Source organism: Acomys minous (assembly GCF_964271855.1).
Source record: "Acomys minous genome assembly, chromosome: 1".
Classification (NCBI taxonomy): Eukaryota; Metazoa; Chordata; class Mammalia; order Rodentia; family Muridae; genus Acomys; species Acomys minous.
The window spans coordinates 127,595,697-127,612,993 of record NC_140483.1 but is presented as its reverse complement, the minus strand read 5'-3'; the positions used below and the strand labels follow the sequence as shown (position 1 = coordinate 127,612,993).

The following is a 17,297-nucleotide window of genomic DNA, read 5'->3' as shown; positions in this document are numbered from 1 at the left end:
TCAATCCCTTGAGCTGCAAATAAGATGCAATAAAAAGAAAATGCTTAGTTCATGAATTCTTCCTTTCCTCTCACCTGCTTTGTTTACTCATAGATTTCAGCAGAAGAGATAAAGGATAACAGAGTGGTCTTGTTTGAAATGGAAGCCAGAAAACTGGATAACAAGGTAGGTAGATCCTGTGTATTGTACAAGGACACTAACGATGCAGTCAGCGTGCACTGCTCATCTGAGCACAGCATTTGCTCTCCTCCCTCCTTCTATGAGTTGTGCTTAAACTGCACCTGTTTCCCTTCAGATTTTTCATGAAGATGCAATTAAAGATTACAAGTATACAAATATTAATGTTACAGTGAAGTTCAAGAAAATATTTGAATAACCTTTAGGGGGAAAAAAAGCCTGTGTTTTATTAATTATGAGTCAGTTACTCCTTTTGCATTTCAATACTTGAATACATAACAGTACACAGTGTTCTTCACCATTTTTGTTTACCTTGGAACTTAATCTGAAAGCATCTTAAGACCAGCTTCCAGAGGCCTTAAAAGTTAGCATACATACATTAAAAATACGGTATTGCCATGTGTTGTGATGTACACCTTAATTCCCAGCACGTTCCAAGAAGAGTTTTGTGGCTTTGAGGAAACTGAGGACACAAGATTTGTTTTCCCACAAGCACTCAGAATTTCTTTCGAGTGACTCCATTCTTGGATAGTAACTTTTTTCATCCTGTTTTTCATTGTAAAATATCCTAGGAGTCAGTCAACTTTTACTTCTTATATTAATATTAATAGCGACAGCTTCATGAACTTTCAAACAAGGACTGCACTTTGACCTCTTAAATGATAAAAAGCGTGCTTTGCCTTTCCTGTGAAATTATTTCCAGATAAGTCACGAAACATGTAATTTTTTTCCCCAAATTTAACTTACTTGTTAAGACTCTTATCAGTTGTATGAAACGGTAACACAAAAATCTTATTTCATTTACTTAAGATTGTTTTTGTATTATTTTCAGTGTACCAAATATGTTGTTTGACATTAAATTTGCTTAAGAGAGAAATAGTCCTATCATAGGTCTTTAGAGAAAAATATGTTATTATGTGTATGTGTTGAGTGCCTGTGTATATGTGCACGTACGTTGTTTATGACTGGTACCCACAGATGGCAGAACAGGGAGTTGGAGCCCCTGCAACTGGAGTGTCAGGTGGTTTGAGCTCCTCATGTGGGTGCTGGGGACTGAACCAGGGATGTCTCAGTAAGCTACAGGTGCTCTTATCCACAGAGCCATCTCTCCAGCCCTATCTTATATCTTAATTAAATACTGCGGCTAGCTCAAGACTATATAAACCATGACTAAGTAAATATGTACACTAACTAAATAAAAAATTTTTAAAAACTAAATAGTGACAAAGCAACATGTATTACTTGAGGTATTAAGAAGTGCCATTCTTCTTTCAACATGTGTAATTAATATGAACATAGAAACATATTTGTTTCACAGTGAAGAGCAAAGCAAGGTATAATCATCTACCATATTGCTCATGGAATAGTTTGTGCATCATGCCAGTATTTTATCTGCATCTACTAAAGACAAGCACCTCACTGTGCATAAACCTTGTTTCGGAATATTGTGGTGAGTTATAGAGGGAATAGAAGACACAGTTTGTACTTTTGATTTCTACCGTATACTGTGTTTACCTCTGCTCCTTTGGGTGAAGAAAATACATGTTCACTTTTGGTGGAAGGGAGTCAGACATGGAAGGATGAGATAAGTTAATAAGTTAATAATGAGTTAATATGATATGTGACCCTAGGAAAATTATTAAAACCTCCATTTGCTTTTTCTTATGGCTGACTGCCTCTTCTGTCATAGAGTTGGTTTGGCTAAAGTTGGGGAAATCATTTATGTACCTAATACTATGTGAATGGAATCAAGCCGAACACATTTTATCAGCATATTTTTAAGTACCCTGGTTTTGATGCACATGATTATTCACCACAAGTGCCTTTTTGTAGTTCTCTCTAGCACACTTCTGCAGATCTATAAGTTGGTGATAATGGGATTGATATTTGGTACCAGTATATCTCTACTATGGAGTTGTAGCCATGTGGTTGTATAAACGTACACATGTACAGCATGTATAAGGTGTGTTCATACAGGGTTTAAGATTGTGAATGCCGTTTGTTTAAACGTAGGATCTGTTTGGAAAGTCAGACCCGTACTTGGAGTTTCACAAGCAGACATCAGATGGTAACTGGCTGATGGTTCATCGAACAGAGGTAAGTTCTTGAATCTAAAAGTAGAATGGTAGTTTCTTTTGGTGTTATTTTAATATTTTATAGTATATAAAATATATATAATATAATATATATTGTTGTTGCTGTCATTTTGTTTTTTGAGACATGGTCTTTCTACACAACTCTGGCTGTCCTAGAACTTACTGTGTAAACCAGGTTGGCCTCAAACTCAGAAATTTTTTTAGTTCTTTTTCTTGCTGTTGTTTTGTTTCTTTGTTTCAAGACAGTGTTTATGTGTGTAATAGAGCCCTGCCTATCCTGGACTTGTCTGTAGATAAAGCTGGCCTTGAACTCACAGAGGACCCACCTGTCTCTGCCTCCTGAGTGCTAGGATTAAAGATGTGTGGTACCCCTCCCAGCCATGAAAATACTCAGTTTAATTCAGACTTATATGCAGTCAGAGATCTATCAATATGCTCATTTTTGCTTACCTTTTTTCTTTTAAAAAAGAGATACTACCATGCTTGTTTTCATTTTTGAAAAATGTTAAATTATATAAAAGAATACTAAATTTCTTGCTTCCCCCCCACACAAAATATACTCTTGTGAAGCCAATTTCTTTTTCTTTTGGAAAACCATCCTAATGTAAACTACAAGCATTTAAATCTCTTTAAATGTTACATCAGGCAGTTTTCAGGAGGAAAAGCAGCCAGCCAGGGGTTGGGATACACAACTTTAATCTCAGCATTCTGGAGACAGAGTGAGCTAGCTTTGTCTGGATAATAAGTTCCAGGCCTGGCAAGCCTCATCATGGAACCCTGTCTCAAAAGAGTAAGGGCAGGCTGTATCACTGGGCCTCAGGGAATTACTACTGACTTACTAATGTAATTCTGTATGCCATTCATGCTCAGGTTTCCTCAGTGTTGAATGCATTTTATATAATTACATTTTGTCTAGATTCCTCTGAAGGCTCAGATTTTACATTTTTTATTAGGCTCCGAGTTATACTCTTCCTCCTTTTACCTATGCTTTCATGCTACGAAACGGCTTGCACTATTGAGACTAGAATGAATTCTTTCTTGTGTTTTCTCACAATTAGATGCACACCAAATATTATGTCAATAACACTCCATGTGTTCCATTTTATGGTGCTCAGACTGCATAATACTGATGTCGTCAGGCAATTTGTTTAAGCTGGTGACCGTATGACCTGAGAATCAAAGTCCTATGTTTTCTATTTGTAATTTATCAGTTGTGTATGGTGTGATGTTTTGAGACTGCATGAATTACCTTTCTCTAGGGTTTTGCCCAGTGGTTTCATCAACCATTGATAATCCTTGCTTTAATCAATTCTATTGGGGGTCATAAAATAGTGATCTTTGTTTTCCTCTGCTCACCACTTTATTAATTACTTTTCTAGTGCTGTAATAAAATGCCATGATGAAGGCAACTTATTGAAGAAAGGCTTTATTTGGTTTACAGTTTCAGAGGGATAAGAGCTCATTAGGAAAGAGTAGAGGCGTGGCCACTGGAGCTGGAAGCTGAGAGCTTACATTTGAACCTCAAGCAGGTGGTAGAGAGAACGAACTGGCCATGTTGTGTGTATTTGAAACATCAATGCCCAACCCCAGTGACATCACTTCCTTTAGTCAGGCCACACCTCCTAAACCCACCTGAACAGTACTACCAACAGGAAAAGAAGTGCCCTTAACTCGGAGACATCTTGTTTAAAGCACCATAACCCTTATGCCTGCATTAACAAATACCCTTCTTTATCATCACTGCAAACTCATAAATTGTCAGGATACATTAATATTACTTGTACAAGTCAAATCAGATTTGATGAGCAAGTCCTTCCTCAAAGGCATCCCAGGTTTTATAGCAGGAATAGAATTTGTTTGTATTTTCTTCTGTTTCAGAGTTAAAGGGAACCATATCATTGAACTGAGTTTTCCTATACAAAGTATGTAGACACCAAGATCTGAGTGCTAGGCCTATTAACCTATACTAGGATGTCGTGCCTTTCAGTCTTTTCAGTGGCCATAGCTAAGAAATATTTTCGTATGTCTGCCTATGTAATGCTGAAACTTAAAATTTTGAAATTCAGGTTTAATTTTCCAGTTCATGCTCAAAAGAGTTACGATTAATCTTTTTAACTTTTAAAATGCATGTGGTTGTTTTACATGCATGCATGCATGCATGTCTGTAAACCCATGTCCCATGTGCGTGCAGTGCCCATGCAGGCCAGAAGAGGATGCAACAGGAGTTACAGATGGCTGTAAGCCACCATGTGGGTGCCGGGAATCGAACCTGGGTCCTTTAGAAGAGCAGTCAGTGCTCTGAACTGCTGAGCTGTTTCCCTAGGACCAATAGGTCGTTTGTATCCTGTTCTGTTTTTCAGTCCTCTGGGACTGCAGTGAACTGCCTGGTTTCCAAGCTCCGCTGACTACCATTTCTAAGTACACGTTGTTATTAGCTGTTTAGCAAACAGCTTCTTTACTCAGAATGTACTACAATTGGACAATATATTATGCTACGCATATGATTGTAAACTATGCTACTGATTTGTCTTGGAAATAATTGAGTGAGAGGTTGAGGGATGAGTAGTGAAAGCCTAACAAGAGCCTAGGAAAGGCAAGAGCAAGACTGATGAACTGTGTGTTCTAATGGGTCCTTTATTCTTTACAGGTTATCAAAAACAACCTGAATCCTGTGTGGAAGCCGTTCAAAATCTCTCTTAACTCTCTGTGCTATGGAGATATGGACAAAACCATTAAGGTAACCTGAAATTACTACACATGTCCTCTGCAGTTTTCTATGGGATTACGTCCTGATAAAACCATCATGAATAGAAATCGTCATAGATTACACTAAGGTGTAGTTTGGTTAGAGCACTGTTTAATGATCTTCAGGCCCTGCGCTTATTTGGGAAGAGAGACACAGAGAGAAAGGAAGGAAGGGAGGAAAAGGGAGTGTGGGAGGAAAGAGAGGATGCTAAAGATGCATTTAATATACCTACCTTACCAAATTATGGTAACCCAGTACATGACTAACTGTTTGTATGTACCACGGTGATGCTGTGGCTGACTGGCAGGTTTGGCTTGCTGCCACTGCCCAGCATTATAAGAAAATCATCGCATGTTTCTAACACAGGGAAATATTAAAATTAAAAATCCATGCAGTGTTTGCTGGATGGTGTAGCCTTTACACTGTTGTAAAATCAAAACCTCGAGTCACAGTACAGCTCAGTGTGTGTAACTCCTGCGCATGCAGCCATGATGACCTATCCCCTAATGCGTAAGTTAGCAGCATTACAGGCATGCAGACTTGACTGTGTTGTCAGACATGTTGATTTAATGCTTAAGTGTACAGCATGATTTTCATTTTAACCTCCTTTAAAAAACAAAATGTCCAGCCAGGTGGGAGAGGCCCATACCCATAATCCTAGCACTCAGGGAGGCAGAGGCAGGAGAATCTCTGTGAGTTCGAGGCTGGCCTGGTCTACAGTGAGAGTTGCAGGACAGCCAAGGCTACACAGAGAAACCCTGTCTTGAAAAAAAAAACCCAAAATAAAATAAAATGTCCAGCTTAAATGTCTTTTTTAAAAATAAGATTCCTTTGCTACACAGAAGAACATTATAAACTACATTCCTTGACTATAGTTTATCCTTTAAACATAAAAGCAGCGGTTTGTTATTCTGAGAGCTCAGAATCTTCCTGTTATGCAAAACAGTGGGACAATGGAGGCATTGTAGAGACTAGGGGAGGCAGTTCAAGTCTCCACAGGTATTTTAAATGATTTATTTGTAGCTATAAACAAAACAAAACCCCAACCTACCAGCCAGTGAACACACAGAAACTTAAAACACTTTGTGTGTGTGTTGTGTGTATCACACCAAGACACACCCACCTATAAGTGAGTTCTATCCTCAGGCCCTAACTGAGCTGTCTCCTTAGCCCTAGAGTCTGCCATAGCACAACTTCTTATAGAAGACTGTCTTACGTTTACAACTCAACTGATGAAGGGTTAGTTGATGCTTTGTTATGACTAATAAAGACAGGAAAGATGATAGGAAACCGCATACAGTTTGGAGTCAGACCAAAGCTTATATTTTGATTCATCTCTTTATCCAGGTAAAGGATATTGAGCAAGTCACCTAACTAACACCTTTGCTAATAAAGTAGATAGTAATTTTTAGTGTATAAGAGGGTTTAAATAGAATATTGAAAATGAAAGTAATGTAAACCGAAAAAACAGCAGCAGCAATGCAAGCCACATAATTTCTGAGCTTTGGGAGAATTTTTCCCTGGTTTATAGAGAACTTAAATAAAATAAAAATTAAATGTGATTTGTATGGTGTGTCAAAGAGCAGTGAAAATATAGGCATGGTATAAATATATAAATATACTATGAATTATATAGGTTATAGAAGTAGTTACAAATTCTTAAGACAAATCAAGTCTGTGCCTTGACTATTTGTTTTTGACAAATTAACAACAAAATCATGTTTCTAAAACATTTTTTACTCACAGTGGCATGCTTGCAGGGCCAATTTGTTATAGTAAGTAAACTGATTTTCTGAGCTTCTTCTGATAAATGTCTTCATTGTTAAGTCTCTCAGTTTGTTTTTAGTTATGTACACTTGATTCTCCACATCATTGCTCACATTTGTTCTCTAGTTCTGTATTTCTTTGCAATATCAGATAGTCAAACATCGGCAATCTATATACTATTTGGAAATTATTTAAAGCATGGTAAAGAATTACAGAACAGAGAATAAAGTCAGAATCTTCTGTGGTTCCTTCACTCTGTTGTCACTCTAGCATGTATTATTTTTAAAAGATAAAGAGAATAAGAGAAATATCATTATCATGCATGCTGCTACCTTGCCTAAAGTGGGAATGCATTGTGTGGTGTGTACTTTTTTTTTTACATATATACAAATGTTCTTATGTATATATGCCTACATTTAAATTTCATTAGTTCTTCCAATACTGTTGCTTAAAAAGTAAATTGTACCAGTGTTTAAATTCTTGAAAGAAAAAAATGCGGTGGATTTTTTCTTACCTCGGCCTTGATCTAAACATATTTCAGCATTAACCATGTTGTGTCTTTGAAAGGATGGGAGGGAGCTTTTCCATTTACTTCCTGTAGTGAGTAATCAGAACTCAAAGTGTAAAAACGTATTTTCTATTCCTTAAAGTTTTAATTGGTCTAAACTGTTTAACATTTTAATTCTGACTACGGTCTCACTGAATCTTGGCCTTGCTAAAGTTTTACTCGGCTCACATATAAATTGATGTTCTTTCCATGGAGTCTAAGATGTACACTTTCATTTTTTCCATAATTCTAAGAATATCTGCTAAAAGTGATCTTATTTAAGAATTAAGATGGGTTGTTTTCTGCCTTCTGGAAACAAAGCTTCCTTTAGGGAAAAAAAATTAATTATCTTTTTTTCCCCTCTTGACACATTAGGCCATTGGTTCAAGATTGGGTATTGAATATGTAGGGCAGGAGCCAAACTGTTAGACTTGGAAGAAATATCTATAGGGTATCTCTTTAAACAAGGCCCATGGCAATTCTTGAATCTTACTCTTTCGATTGATTGACTGATTGATGTGTTCCTGAAGGATAATGAAAATACAAGAAATGAATGAAAGTCTTCCCATGTCCTGAGTAGTTTTATGTCAGCTTCACCAAAACTAAAGCCATTTTGGAAGAGGAAACTCACCCAGCAAATGGCCCTACTAGGTTGGCCTGTGGGCAAGGCTGTGTGATGCCTTTTCTTGAGTGATGAATGATGTGGTAACGATCAGCTCATTGTGGAGGGTCCACCCCTGGGCAGGTGGTCCTGGGCCCTATAGAAAAGCAGGCTAAGCAAGCCAGTAAGGGGCACTCTTCCATGGCTTCTGCATCAGTTCCTGCCTCCAGGTGCCTGCCTTGCTTGAGTTCCTGTCCTGACTTCTTCTGATGATGAACAGTGATATGGAAGGAAGCCCTTTTCTCCCCACATTGATTTTAGTTCCTGGTGTTTAATGACAGCAATAGAAATCCTAACTAAAGCATCCAGTTATGAAAAGCAATCAGTTGTTGTTTTAAAATCCCAAATCATTCTCTTTTACCAATGAAGACTCAGGAGCCAGATGCTGTGGTGAAAACCTGCTAGCTCAGAGAGGCAGGGAAAGTGCCAGCTGACTTTCCTACTTAGCTGATGTCCCAGAAGGAGAAAGACCCAAAAGGCTCACTAGCTCAGCTGATAGCCCAGGAGGAAAAGGCCACAAGCTTACTAGCTCAAAGCCCAAAAAGCCAAAGGCCAAGGAGCTGAAGAGCTCAAAAGCTAAAGAGCTAAAAGCCCAAGAGTTCCTTCTACTTCTACACACTGTCTTAAATACCCTCAACTCAGTCCCTCCTATTCTTTAATCCCTGTCAGCTGGTTTCTTGCTCCACCTCTTGGCCTAGGCTTAACTTTATTAAATTCTGTGTACAGAAAGCTCTTGGAGTAAAGGTGTGTGTTAGGACTTCACTGCACAAAACAAAAGACAGGTTTTTTTCAGTTCACAGTCTCAGGGATTACAATGGGATCAAATATCCTGCAACAGTCTGTGTGTGGAACTAAAAAGAAAACAGTCATTCCGCCAAATGGACATGTAAGATTCCTTAGTACCTTGTACTTTGGTGGTCACTGCGTGCTAATGAAGGCTGGAAGCCTGCTGGAGCTCTCACCTGGGCAAATGCAAATGGCTTCTTCTTAGAATCTCCTGCTTTGCTCAGCAGAGGCAGGCTGATCTCTGAGTTTGAGTCCAGTCTGGTCTACAGAGTGAGTTCCAGGACAACCAGGGCTACACAGAGAACCAAACAACCAAACAACCAAACAAAAAAACCCCAAACCACCCTCCAATCAAAAACAAACAGACAAACAAACAAACAAAACCAGAACAAAAAAAGAAGTTTCTGGTTTGAAGCAGTCTCCAGAAGTGTCTTTGTCATGTCTTTGGTCTCCGTTGGTCATCACACAAGATGCACCATCTGTTGTTTTGTACTTAATTCCTTCAAGTTTCTTTTCTGCTATATGGAAATAATAGCACTTCTTTTCCATTCTGCATACTTCTGGGGTCTATTTAAGACCGTGTGTGCACTGTATACATAGTAAGTACCATGTAAATGGAATGATGTGTTGAAATTATGTAGTATGATGGAAATCTTGTATTACAAGTTCACATCCCTGGAGTTGATTTCTCAGCTTGCTTTGAGTACATCAGATTAGTAATAGTTCACAGCACCTTACTTTCCCATGGGAAAGTTCTAGCATTCTGGTGAGTATTTACTTTTTCTTCCATCTGCCATCTAACATACACACACACACACACACACACACACACACACACACATGACAAACAAATAAAACCACAAACACCCTACTCAGAGCAACCTAGCATGGCTACTTCAGTGAACTGACTGTTCCTGCCCTAGAGTTTTCCCTTGTGCTGTAAGATTTCCAATCTACAGAGCAAATGTGACTATCATGTCTAACTCCTAATTACAAACCCAGCCTCCTTGAGTTGCAACTGATGAGACTCTAAATTATCTAGGACTTAGTTTTATCATTTTTAGCTGCCAGGATACTCGCTTCTGGCTTTTATACAGTGATAATTAAATAAAGCAAGTAAAAGACTAGAAATATTTGCATTTAGCCTTCTATCAGCATCTACAGAGAGCACAGGAGAGGAGCTGGGCACTGCTTCCTCTGTGAAGTGGAGTCCATACTTGGGATTTTCATCTTGCGTGATGTAGAGCCTGTTCTTGGGATAGCTCTGGATTGAACATGCTCCAGCGTTGGTTTTTAGTTAGTTCCTGTTCTCCAGTTAGATACTGATATTAAAGTGTTTTGCTTATCTTAATTAAAAGGTACCTTTATTATAGCCAATGCTTTTAATAAAACTGTATTGATCTTAGTGTATTTTTATTGTTTTTAATTCCAGGTAGAGTGTTATGATTATGACAATGATGGATCACATGATCTCATCGGAACATTTCAAACCACCATGACAAAACTCAAAGAAGCCTCCAGAAACTCACCTGTAAGTTATGTCTTTGCAACTGTGTAATAATTGATAGTTATTTATCATCTTATGTTTTTCTTTGGCGTAGCAATTAATTTGTACAATATAATATTGTATATAGGATAAAGCCCTAAAATCTAGACATTTTATTTAATAATCATCCAGAATTCCTGCGTAGGATATGTGTGTTACTAAGTGGACACCATGTAATAGCGACCAATACTAGGTGAGGATTCCAAACTACAGCAAAGAAAGCAACACATCACTAGGAGTAGAAGCAGCTTTTCATCTTATATCCTGCAAGAGAAAACAGTTCTTTGCCTACATAGAGAAAACAGCATGATCAGGTTCAGTAGCAGGTGTGAGTCCCGCATGGCTGGCTAAACAGGGCACATTTCCTGTAGGCTATGTGTGTACCCTTCCTGTGCTTCCATGGAAGGACTTCACCCTTCCCTGCGAGTCTCAAATACTAAAACATAGGAGTAAGCCCAAGAGTCACTGATGCACAGGTTTAAGTAGTCATTGATTCTGAAACCGGCAAAGGTTTTCTGTTGTGGGGTATCCACGAGAGAACACTGATCAAGCATGGGTTTAAGCCAATAGAAAGTCTTTATTAGGTGGCTGGGACCCACACTGGGTGGTCAGGATCCCAGTGTAGCCCTGAGCCTTTCTCAGGGTGAGCTTTTAACCACAAAAAAACCCTGAGTTGACATACTTCAGTTAACAAGAACTGTTAGCCAGAAACCGAACTACAGAGGCCAAAAAGCAAGGTTAATACATTTAGAGACTATCTCAGAGCTGTGGACTTTGATGGATTAGGCCTTTGTTTTCATTAGGCTGATGGTGTTATCTATGTGCTGAGTTTCACAGCCTGAATGATACCATCTTGAGTCAGTTGTTCTGAGATTGGGGACCTATCACATTTCCACATAGACAACAAAGCCCAGCAGGCACCATGTGGAGTATATCTTTTGGTTTTATATATATATATATATGGCTCAAGATTCATGCACATGAGACTGTGTTTCTTGTCAAGTTTATATTTATAAGTTTAATTTTTTTATGGGCACAGGATTGGGCTTCATGTATTTCTTTTTTCTTTAAGCATGTTTTTGTTTTGTGTTACTAATATTAGCATTTAGTTTTCTTTTTTCTTTTAAGATTTGATTTTAAAGGAAAAGGTTGTTCATTTAAATTCATTTTAGTAATTTGACTATTGCTAGTAAAAAAAATACCATTTCATCTTCTCTTCCCACAGGTTGAATATGAATGCATAAATGAAAAAAAGAGACAAAAGAAAAAAAGCTACAAGAATTCAGGTGTTATCAGTGTAAAGCATTGTGAGGTCAGTTGCTTTGGCCATTTGTAATGAGGTCACTTTCTGAGGGTTTTTTTGTTTTGTTTTGCTTTGTTTTTTGTTTTGTTTTTGGGTTTTCAAGACAGAGTTTCTCTGTGTAGCCCTGGCTGTCCTGGACTTGCTGTGTAAACCAGACTGGCCTTGAGCTCACAGCAATCCTTCTGCCTCTACCTCCCACTTTCTGAGTTCTTGTGTCAGTACGATTTTCTATCAAGTAAGTGCTTGCTCAAAGCAGCTGGGAATCACATGAGCATCTGATCATCTTGGGAGAAAGAATAGAATTTGAGATGGAAAAGAAAATTTCCAAGGTTTGAAAGCTTTTTAAAAATATTATTAGATTTATGTATATAACTGTTTTGCCTGCATATAGATATGTGTACTGTGTATTTGAGGTGTATGCACATATGAGCAGTGTCTAGAGGCCAGAAGAGAGTGTTAGGTGTCTTGGATCGGGTTGGTTGTGAGCATCCTTGTGGGTTCTGGGAACCAACTCACAACCTCTGCAAGAGCAGCCCCTGCCCATTGGCAACTTCTTAGCGAAAGACAAAGTATGATAGTTTTCTGTTGTCTTAGGAAATTGAGATTTGAAATGGTCTGACCAAGTACATATATGCTGGGTATAATTTCCTCATAAACTACTATAAATGGTGGGGAAAAGCCAAGTCTCTCCCACTGAAAGCATGTTTTGTTTTTGTTATTAATTTTTTAAGTCTTGATTACTAAATGTTTGTTTAAACTGTCAGTATATTAAACTTATTACATAAAATTTACAGTGATTACATTTCTTCTTTTGCCATTGATACTTCAAACCTTTTTGGTTTTAGTCACATGAATTTTTTTCATGTTTTTATTTGCATATGTTGCTTTACCATAATGGGTTTTATTATGAAATTCTCATACATGTATATAATGCAGTTTGTACAGGTTTACCTTCCCTCTTCACCCTCTCTTGTCCTCTTACTCTGTTATATCTTCCTTTTCCCAACTAGTCCTACTTTACTTTCATTCTCTACCCTCCCCCCCACCCCGTGTGTGTGTGTGTGTGTGTGTGTGTGTGTGTGTGTGTGTGACAGACAGACAGACAGATAGACAGACAGACAGAGACAGAGATAGACAGAAAGAGGAAGAGAGAAACAGAAAGAGACTGAGACTGACTCAATTACTTTGGTTAGGGTTATTTACAGGAGCATAAGTAGCATACCAGTGGTGACACCTGAAGAAAATGTTCCCCACTCCCTCAGCAATCATTAACAGGCTATGAATTCTCAGGAGGGGCCTCACCTTGTTAGCCCTTATCTTGATATTTTAACCTCAATATTGCTGTACTTAGGCTGTAGTAAAACCTTTATGAGTCCTGACATTTAGGGGAGAAGTTCTGTATGCTTAAGTGTGAGGTTAATTTCCACATGTTTATGTGCTATTCAGCTTACAAGCAGCTCTGAAGTGTATATGCCAAGGAGCCTTTTGTTTCTCTAGTGTAGTTGAAGAGTTTGGTTTTAACAGTGTGTGTTTGTTTTTAGATTACTGTAGAATGCACATTTCTTGACTATATCATGGGAGGATGCCAGCTGAATTTTACTGTAAGTAACACTGAGTTTTCTAACCTTGGTTGTTAGGTGTTGCTGCTCCCTTCCCCCCCCCCCCCATTTTGCAGCATTCTTTTACTACTAAGTTGACTTTCCATTGAAGTTTACACAATCTGTTTAGAATGACTTCCTCATGGACCATCTAGGTTCATCATGGAAATTTTGCCTTAGTTGATGAGTTGATGAATCATCTCTCCCTCTTTAGGGAAAACAGATATGCTGCAGTAATTTAAGGAATAGAAAACGAACATAAAAGCACTCCTTAAATACGGGGTCACACATACAATGAATGAATTGTGATTCTTCAGTCTAGAAAGAGAAGAACAGGTTGTTGTCATGGTGAGGCCTGTTCAGTTGTTTGCAGAAGTGCTGTGGGCATTTGTTAGGAAATGGCAGTAGCAAGGTCTGTGAAGAGTTCTTGGACCTCAAGCTCAAGTAGCCCTGCCCTCTCTTTAGTAAACACTGCTGTCCTTTCTTGGTAGGTGGGAGTGGACTTCACTGGCTCCAATGGTGACCCCAGCTCTCCAGACTCCCTGCATTACATCAGTCCTAATGGTGTTAATGAGTATCTGACTGCCATCTGGTCTGTGGGATTGGTAGTTCAAGATTATGACGCGTGAGTATGACTTTGGAAATACTGAAGTACATGTTTCATAATTTCTTAGAAAGGACACTTTCTGTTTCATCAGCTAGTGTTCTCATAGAGGTGGGGGATGAGAACGATGGAACAATGCTCTTTCTCAGGCTTCTTTCGTTATCTCTTTGTGTTTTCCATTGATCTCTTCACTTTTTGCTGTGATTAGTTATAATGTGTTGTATATAGCTTCACCATTTAATGGTTGACAGAATTCAGCAGGACTCATTTGTTTGATCTCATTTCCTTGGAGTTTTAATCATTAGAGTCAGTTGTATATGTGATTGAAATCTAGATAGCATAATCTTGTAAACAGTAGTAATCATTTCTTAGCATGTGTACATGATCTTCTTGACAGTGACATTTTATTTATTCATTCTAAGGAAGGGTCTCACTGTATCCCTCCCTGGCTTGGAACTCAGTATGTACACCAGCCTGGCCTTGAAATCCCAGAGGTCTCTCTACTTCTGCCTCCCAAATACTAGAATTAAGGAATTTCATAACCACGTTCTGCTGAAAGTAGTTTTTTAATTGGAACTTCTGATAAGGCTAAAGGCCACCTTAACCTAAAGATTGCTGTAAAATATTTGAATGAATTTTCAATATTTAGAGTTTTGAGTAGTTTTGGGGGCTTAGTGGTAGAGTCAGTACCAACCTATGCAAAAATCCTGGGTCCAATTCTCAGACCCACTAAAAATATAATTAATAATAATAATAGATTTCTTTTTTATTTTTTATTTTTTATTTTATTTTTATTTTATTTTTACATATTATTACACATATATACAATAAACTACCTACAACAGGAAGAACCACAAAACAATCAAGAATTATATCAATGTTACATTCATAGTGTTTTGGCTATTTGTATTTGGCAGCTTTGAAGAAAGAGTCTTTCCTATGTTGGTACCTCCAAAATTCTGACTGTAAAACAGCTTCAATCCCATCTTGTCATTATCAACTTAAAACGTCTATCTAGACCTAAAAACATTTTAACCCCTAAACACCTAAGCTTAATGATAAAACTTAACTATCTGGTCTTCAACCCCATCAGAGACTTAAGAATGAATAAAATTAATTACCTGAGTAAACAGGAGTGCAGGGAAACAGTTTCCAGAATGAGAAGATAGCAGAGACAGTTTGTTGTTTGCAGTCACCTAAAACTCTCTATAATGTTGGAGCATCATCTTCAGCCTTCTGGCCTAGTATATCTGACAGATATATTTGTGAGGCAGACACTATTAAGGACTTGCTTACTTTGTCTTAGCGGAGTTTGGCTGTCAACTCTGCCTGCATCCAAGCTTGCCTGTTGTTAGGCAGAATTCTGTCTATGGTAGAAAAGAGGGCATTTTGCCCAGTGGCTTACTTGCCACATATGAACCCATCTACATAAGCAGATTCTTTGATGCTTAGCATTTTCTTTAAGGTAGGCTGAGTGTTTCCAGGAGTTAACCTGTCTTATTATCAATGAATCTTTAAAACAATAAATCTTTAAGTCCCATACTCTGTACGTCTCTGAGGTTTTTGAAGACCTTATCTACCTATTTTACCTTATCTTTTATAGAATCATATCTATCTGTTACACCTAGGATGTATATTCTTGTAATGAAAATAGACTAGTAATTGACATAACCATGATTTGATCAACTAACAACTTGTATAACTTACTTATCCTTAACAGCCTGCAATAGCACTTTCAAAGTGTTGGAAGTAAACCTTACATTATAATTTAGTTGTATGGGCACAATACCTCATATTAGGGTAGAAATATATGTAATGTGTATGAAGAATAATCTTAAATTTGAATTCTATACGATGTATTAAAGTTAAACTTACTTCGCATCTATATACAAAATTTTATACCAGTAAATTAAAAATAACCTTGAAGTAGCAATTGAGACCTTAAGTTGAGGAGTAGATTCACTAATTGACTTTTTCTCCTCTCATCCCTATTATTTCTATATTTCCCCCCTCTTTCTTTTCAATCCCTATCTCCAAACCTAAGAGTGGACGATAAAGGAAAAGAGAAATATCCCTTGAGTCCAGCCTGTTTTCTCTCTCAATAAGACAAATAATAACTTATAACCAACTCACAATGAAAATAAACATTTATAGCTCAAGAAATCAACCAAAAACCTACCCAATCCCCCTTAAGGGAAATGAGGTGTCATTTTCTTAAGATTTCTTCTGGCTGATTTGGGACAAATAATACCTTTGTAGAGGCCCAGATAAAATTGGGGAAAATGGTTAAACAAGCTGGGAATAGTATTTGTGGTCCAGTTTCTAAATGTTGAGAAATTTCAGGCTTAATTAGAATCCTGTGTGAGACAGTCTGAAATGCTGGACCACTTGGGATTGGAAGCTTTCTTTGAAGCTGTCCTGTTCTGATGAGGAGCAGCAGCTGAAGCACTTGGTGCTGGAACATGAAGGATGCAGGATGTCAGTGTCCAGCATGCTGAGAAGAATGCATCCTGTCAGGTCTGATCCAGTGTCAGTGTCTATTTCGTTGTTGTTCTGAAAACATGTAATTTCTCACAAACATTATACAGTCCTAAAATTATAAATGTATGAGGTGTGCGTCATGCACAGAACAATTAAGGCTGGTTTTCTGTTCTTCGTATGAGCAGAAAAAAAAGACATCTGTAAATTTTCATTCAATCCATACAAAGAATGGCATCTAGTAATAAATCACAGGGATTTTGTAACCAACAACAAGCATAATAGATTTCTTATAACAGCTAATATGTACCAGAGACCATTTTACTGTTCTAAATAGAGGATGAGCCATAGATGGCAATCAACCAGTCATCACAGAGCCACCCTGAAAATGGGGCAAGACTAGAGTAATTTCACACATGAATTCTTAGAAACATGTAATGAACAAATTCAAACCTAAGTGAATGAATTTTTAAAAATTATAAAGTATCCAGAGTTCAGAAAAGGGGACAAATACAGAATTTAAAAAAAAATCAACTTTTTGCTAGCCAGCAACAACAAAATTATTATGTCAATAATTAATTAAATTATATTCACTAAGGGTAAAGTGAATAAAAGTCACAGTGCACATTATAATTGAATACAAATTTTGTAAAAGATCTTGGATTTTTAGAAAGGTAAACTAAAAAGTACTGAATAATTAAGAATAAACCATATTTAATGGAAAGACAAGTCTTATGGTATGATGTAAAATGAAATTTCTCTCAGAATTAGTCAGTTTAAATCAGAATGGTAGAATCCTGACAGAAAGTCTTAGAGTTCTCTAGATAGAAGAAGGAGCCAGAATCACCCAGCCATTTTTCTTTCTTTTTTTTTTAAATTTTATTAATTTTTCATATTACATCTCAATGGTTATCCCCTTCCTTGTATCCTCCCATTCTTCCCTCCCTCCCATTTTCCCCTTACTCCCCTCCCCTATGACTGTTCCTGA

The 17,297-nt window shown here is 37.6% G+C and overlaps 1 protein-coding gene across 1 annotated transcript in view; it reads left to right on the top strand.

Moving 5' to 3' along the window:
• CPNE3 (copine 3) overlaps nt 1-17,297 on the top strand; it is a 52,622-nt gene that overhangs the window by 21,567 nt on the left and 13,758 nt on the right. The window contains exons 5-11 of the mRNA XM_084794093.1: nt 94-165; nt 2,191-2,274; nt 4,921-5,010; nt 10,213-10,311; nt 11,552-11,638; nt 13,171-13,230; nt 13,719-13,852. Coding sequence (XP_084650219.1) covers nt 94-165; nt 2,191-2,274; nt 4,921-5,010; nt 10,213-10,311; nt 11,552-11,638; nt 13,171-13,230; nt 13,719-13,852 — 626 coding nt within the window. The remainder of the gene's footprint in view (nt 1-93; nt 166-2,190; nt 2,275-4,920; nt 5,011-10,212; nt 10,312-11,551; nt 11,639-13,170; nt 13,231-13,718; nt 13,853-17,297) is intronic.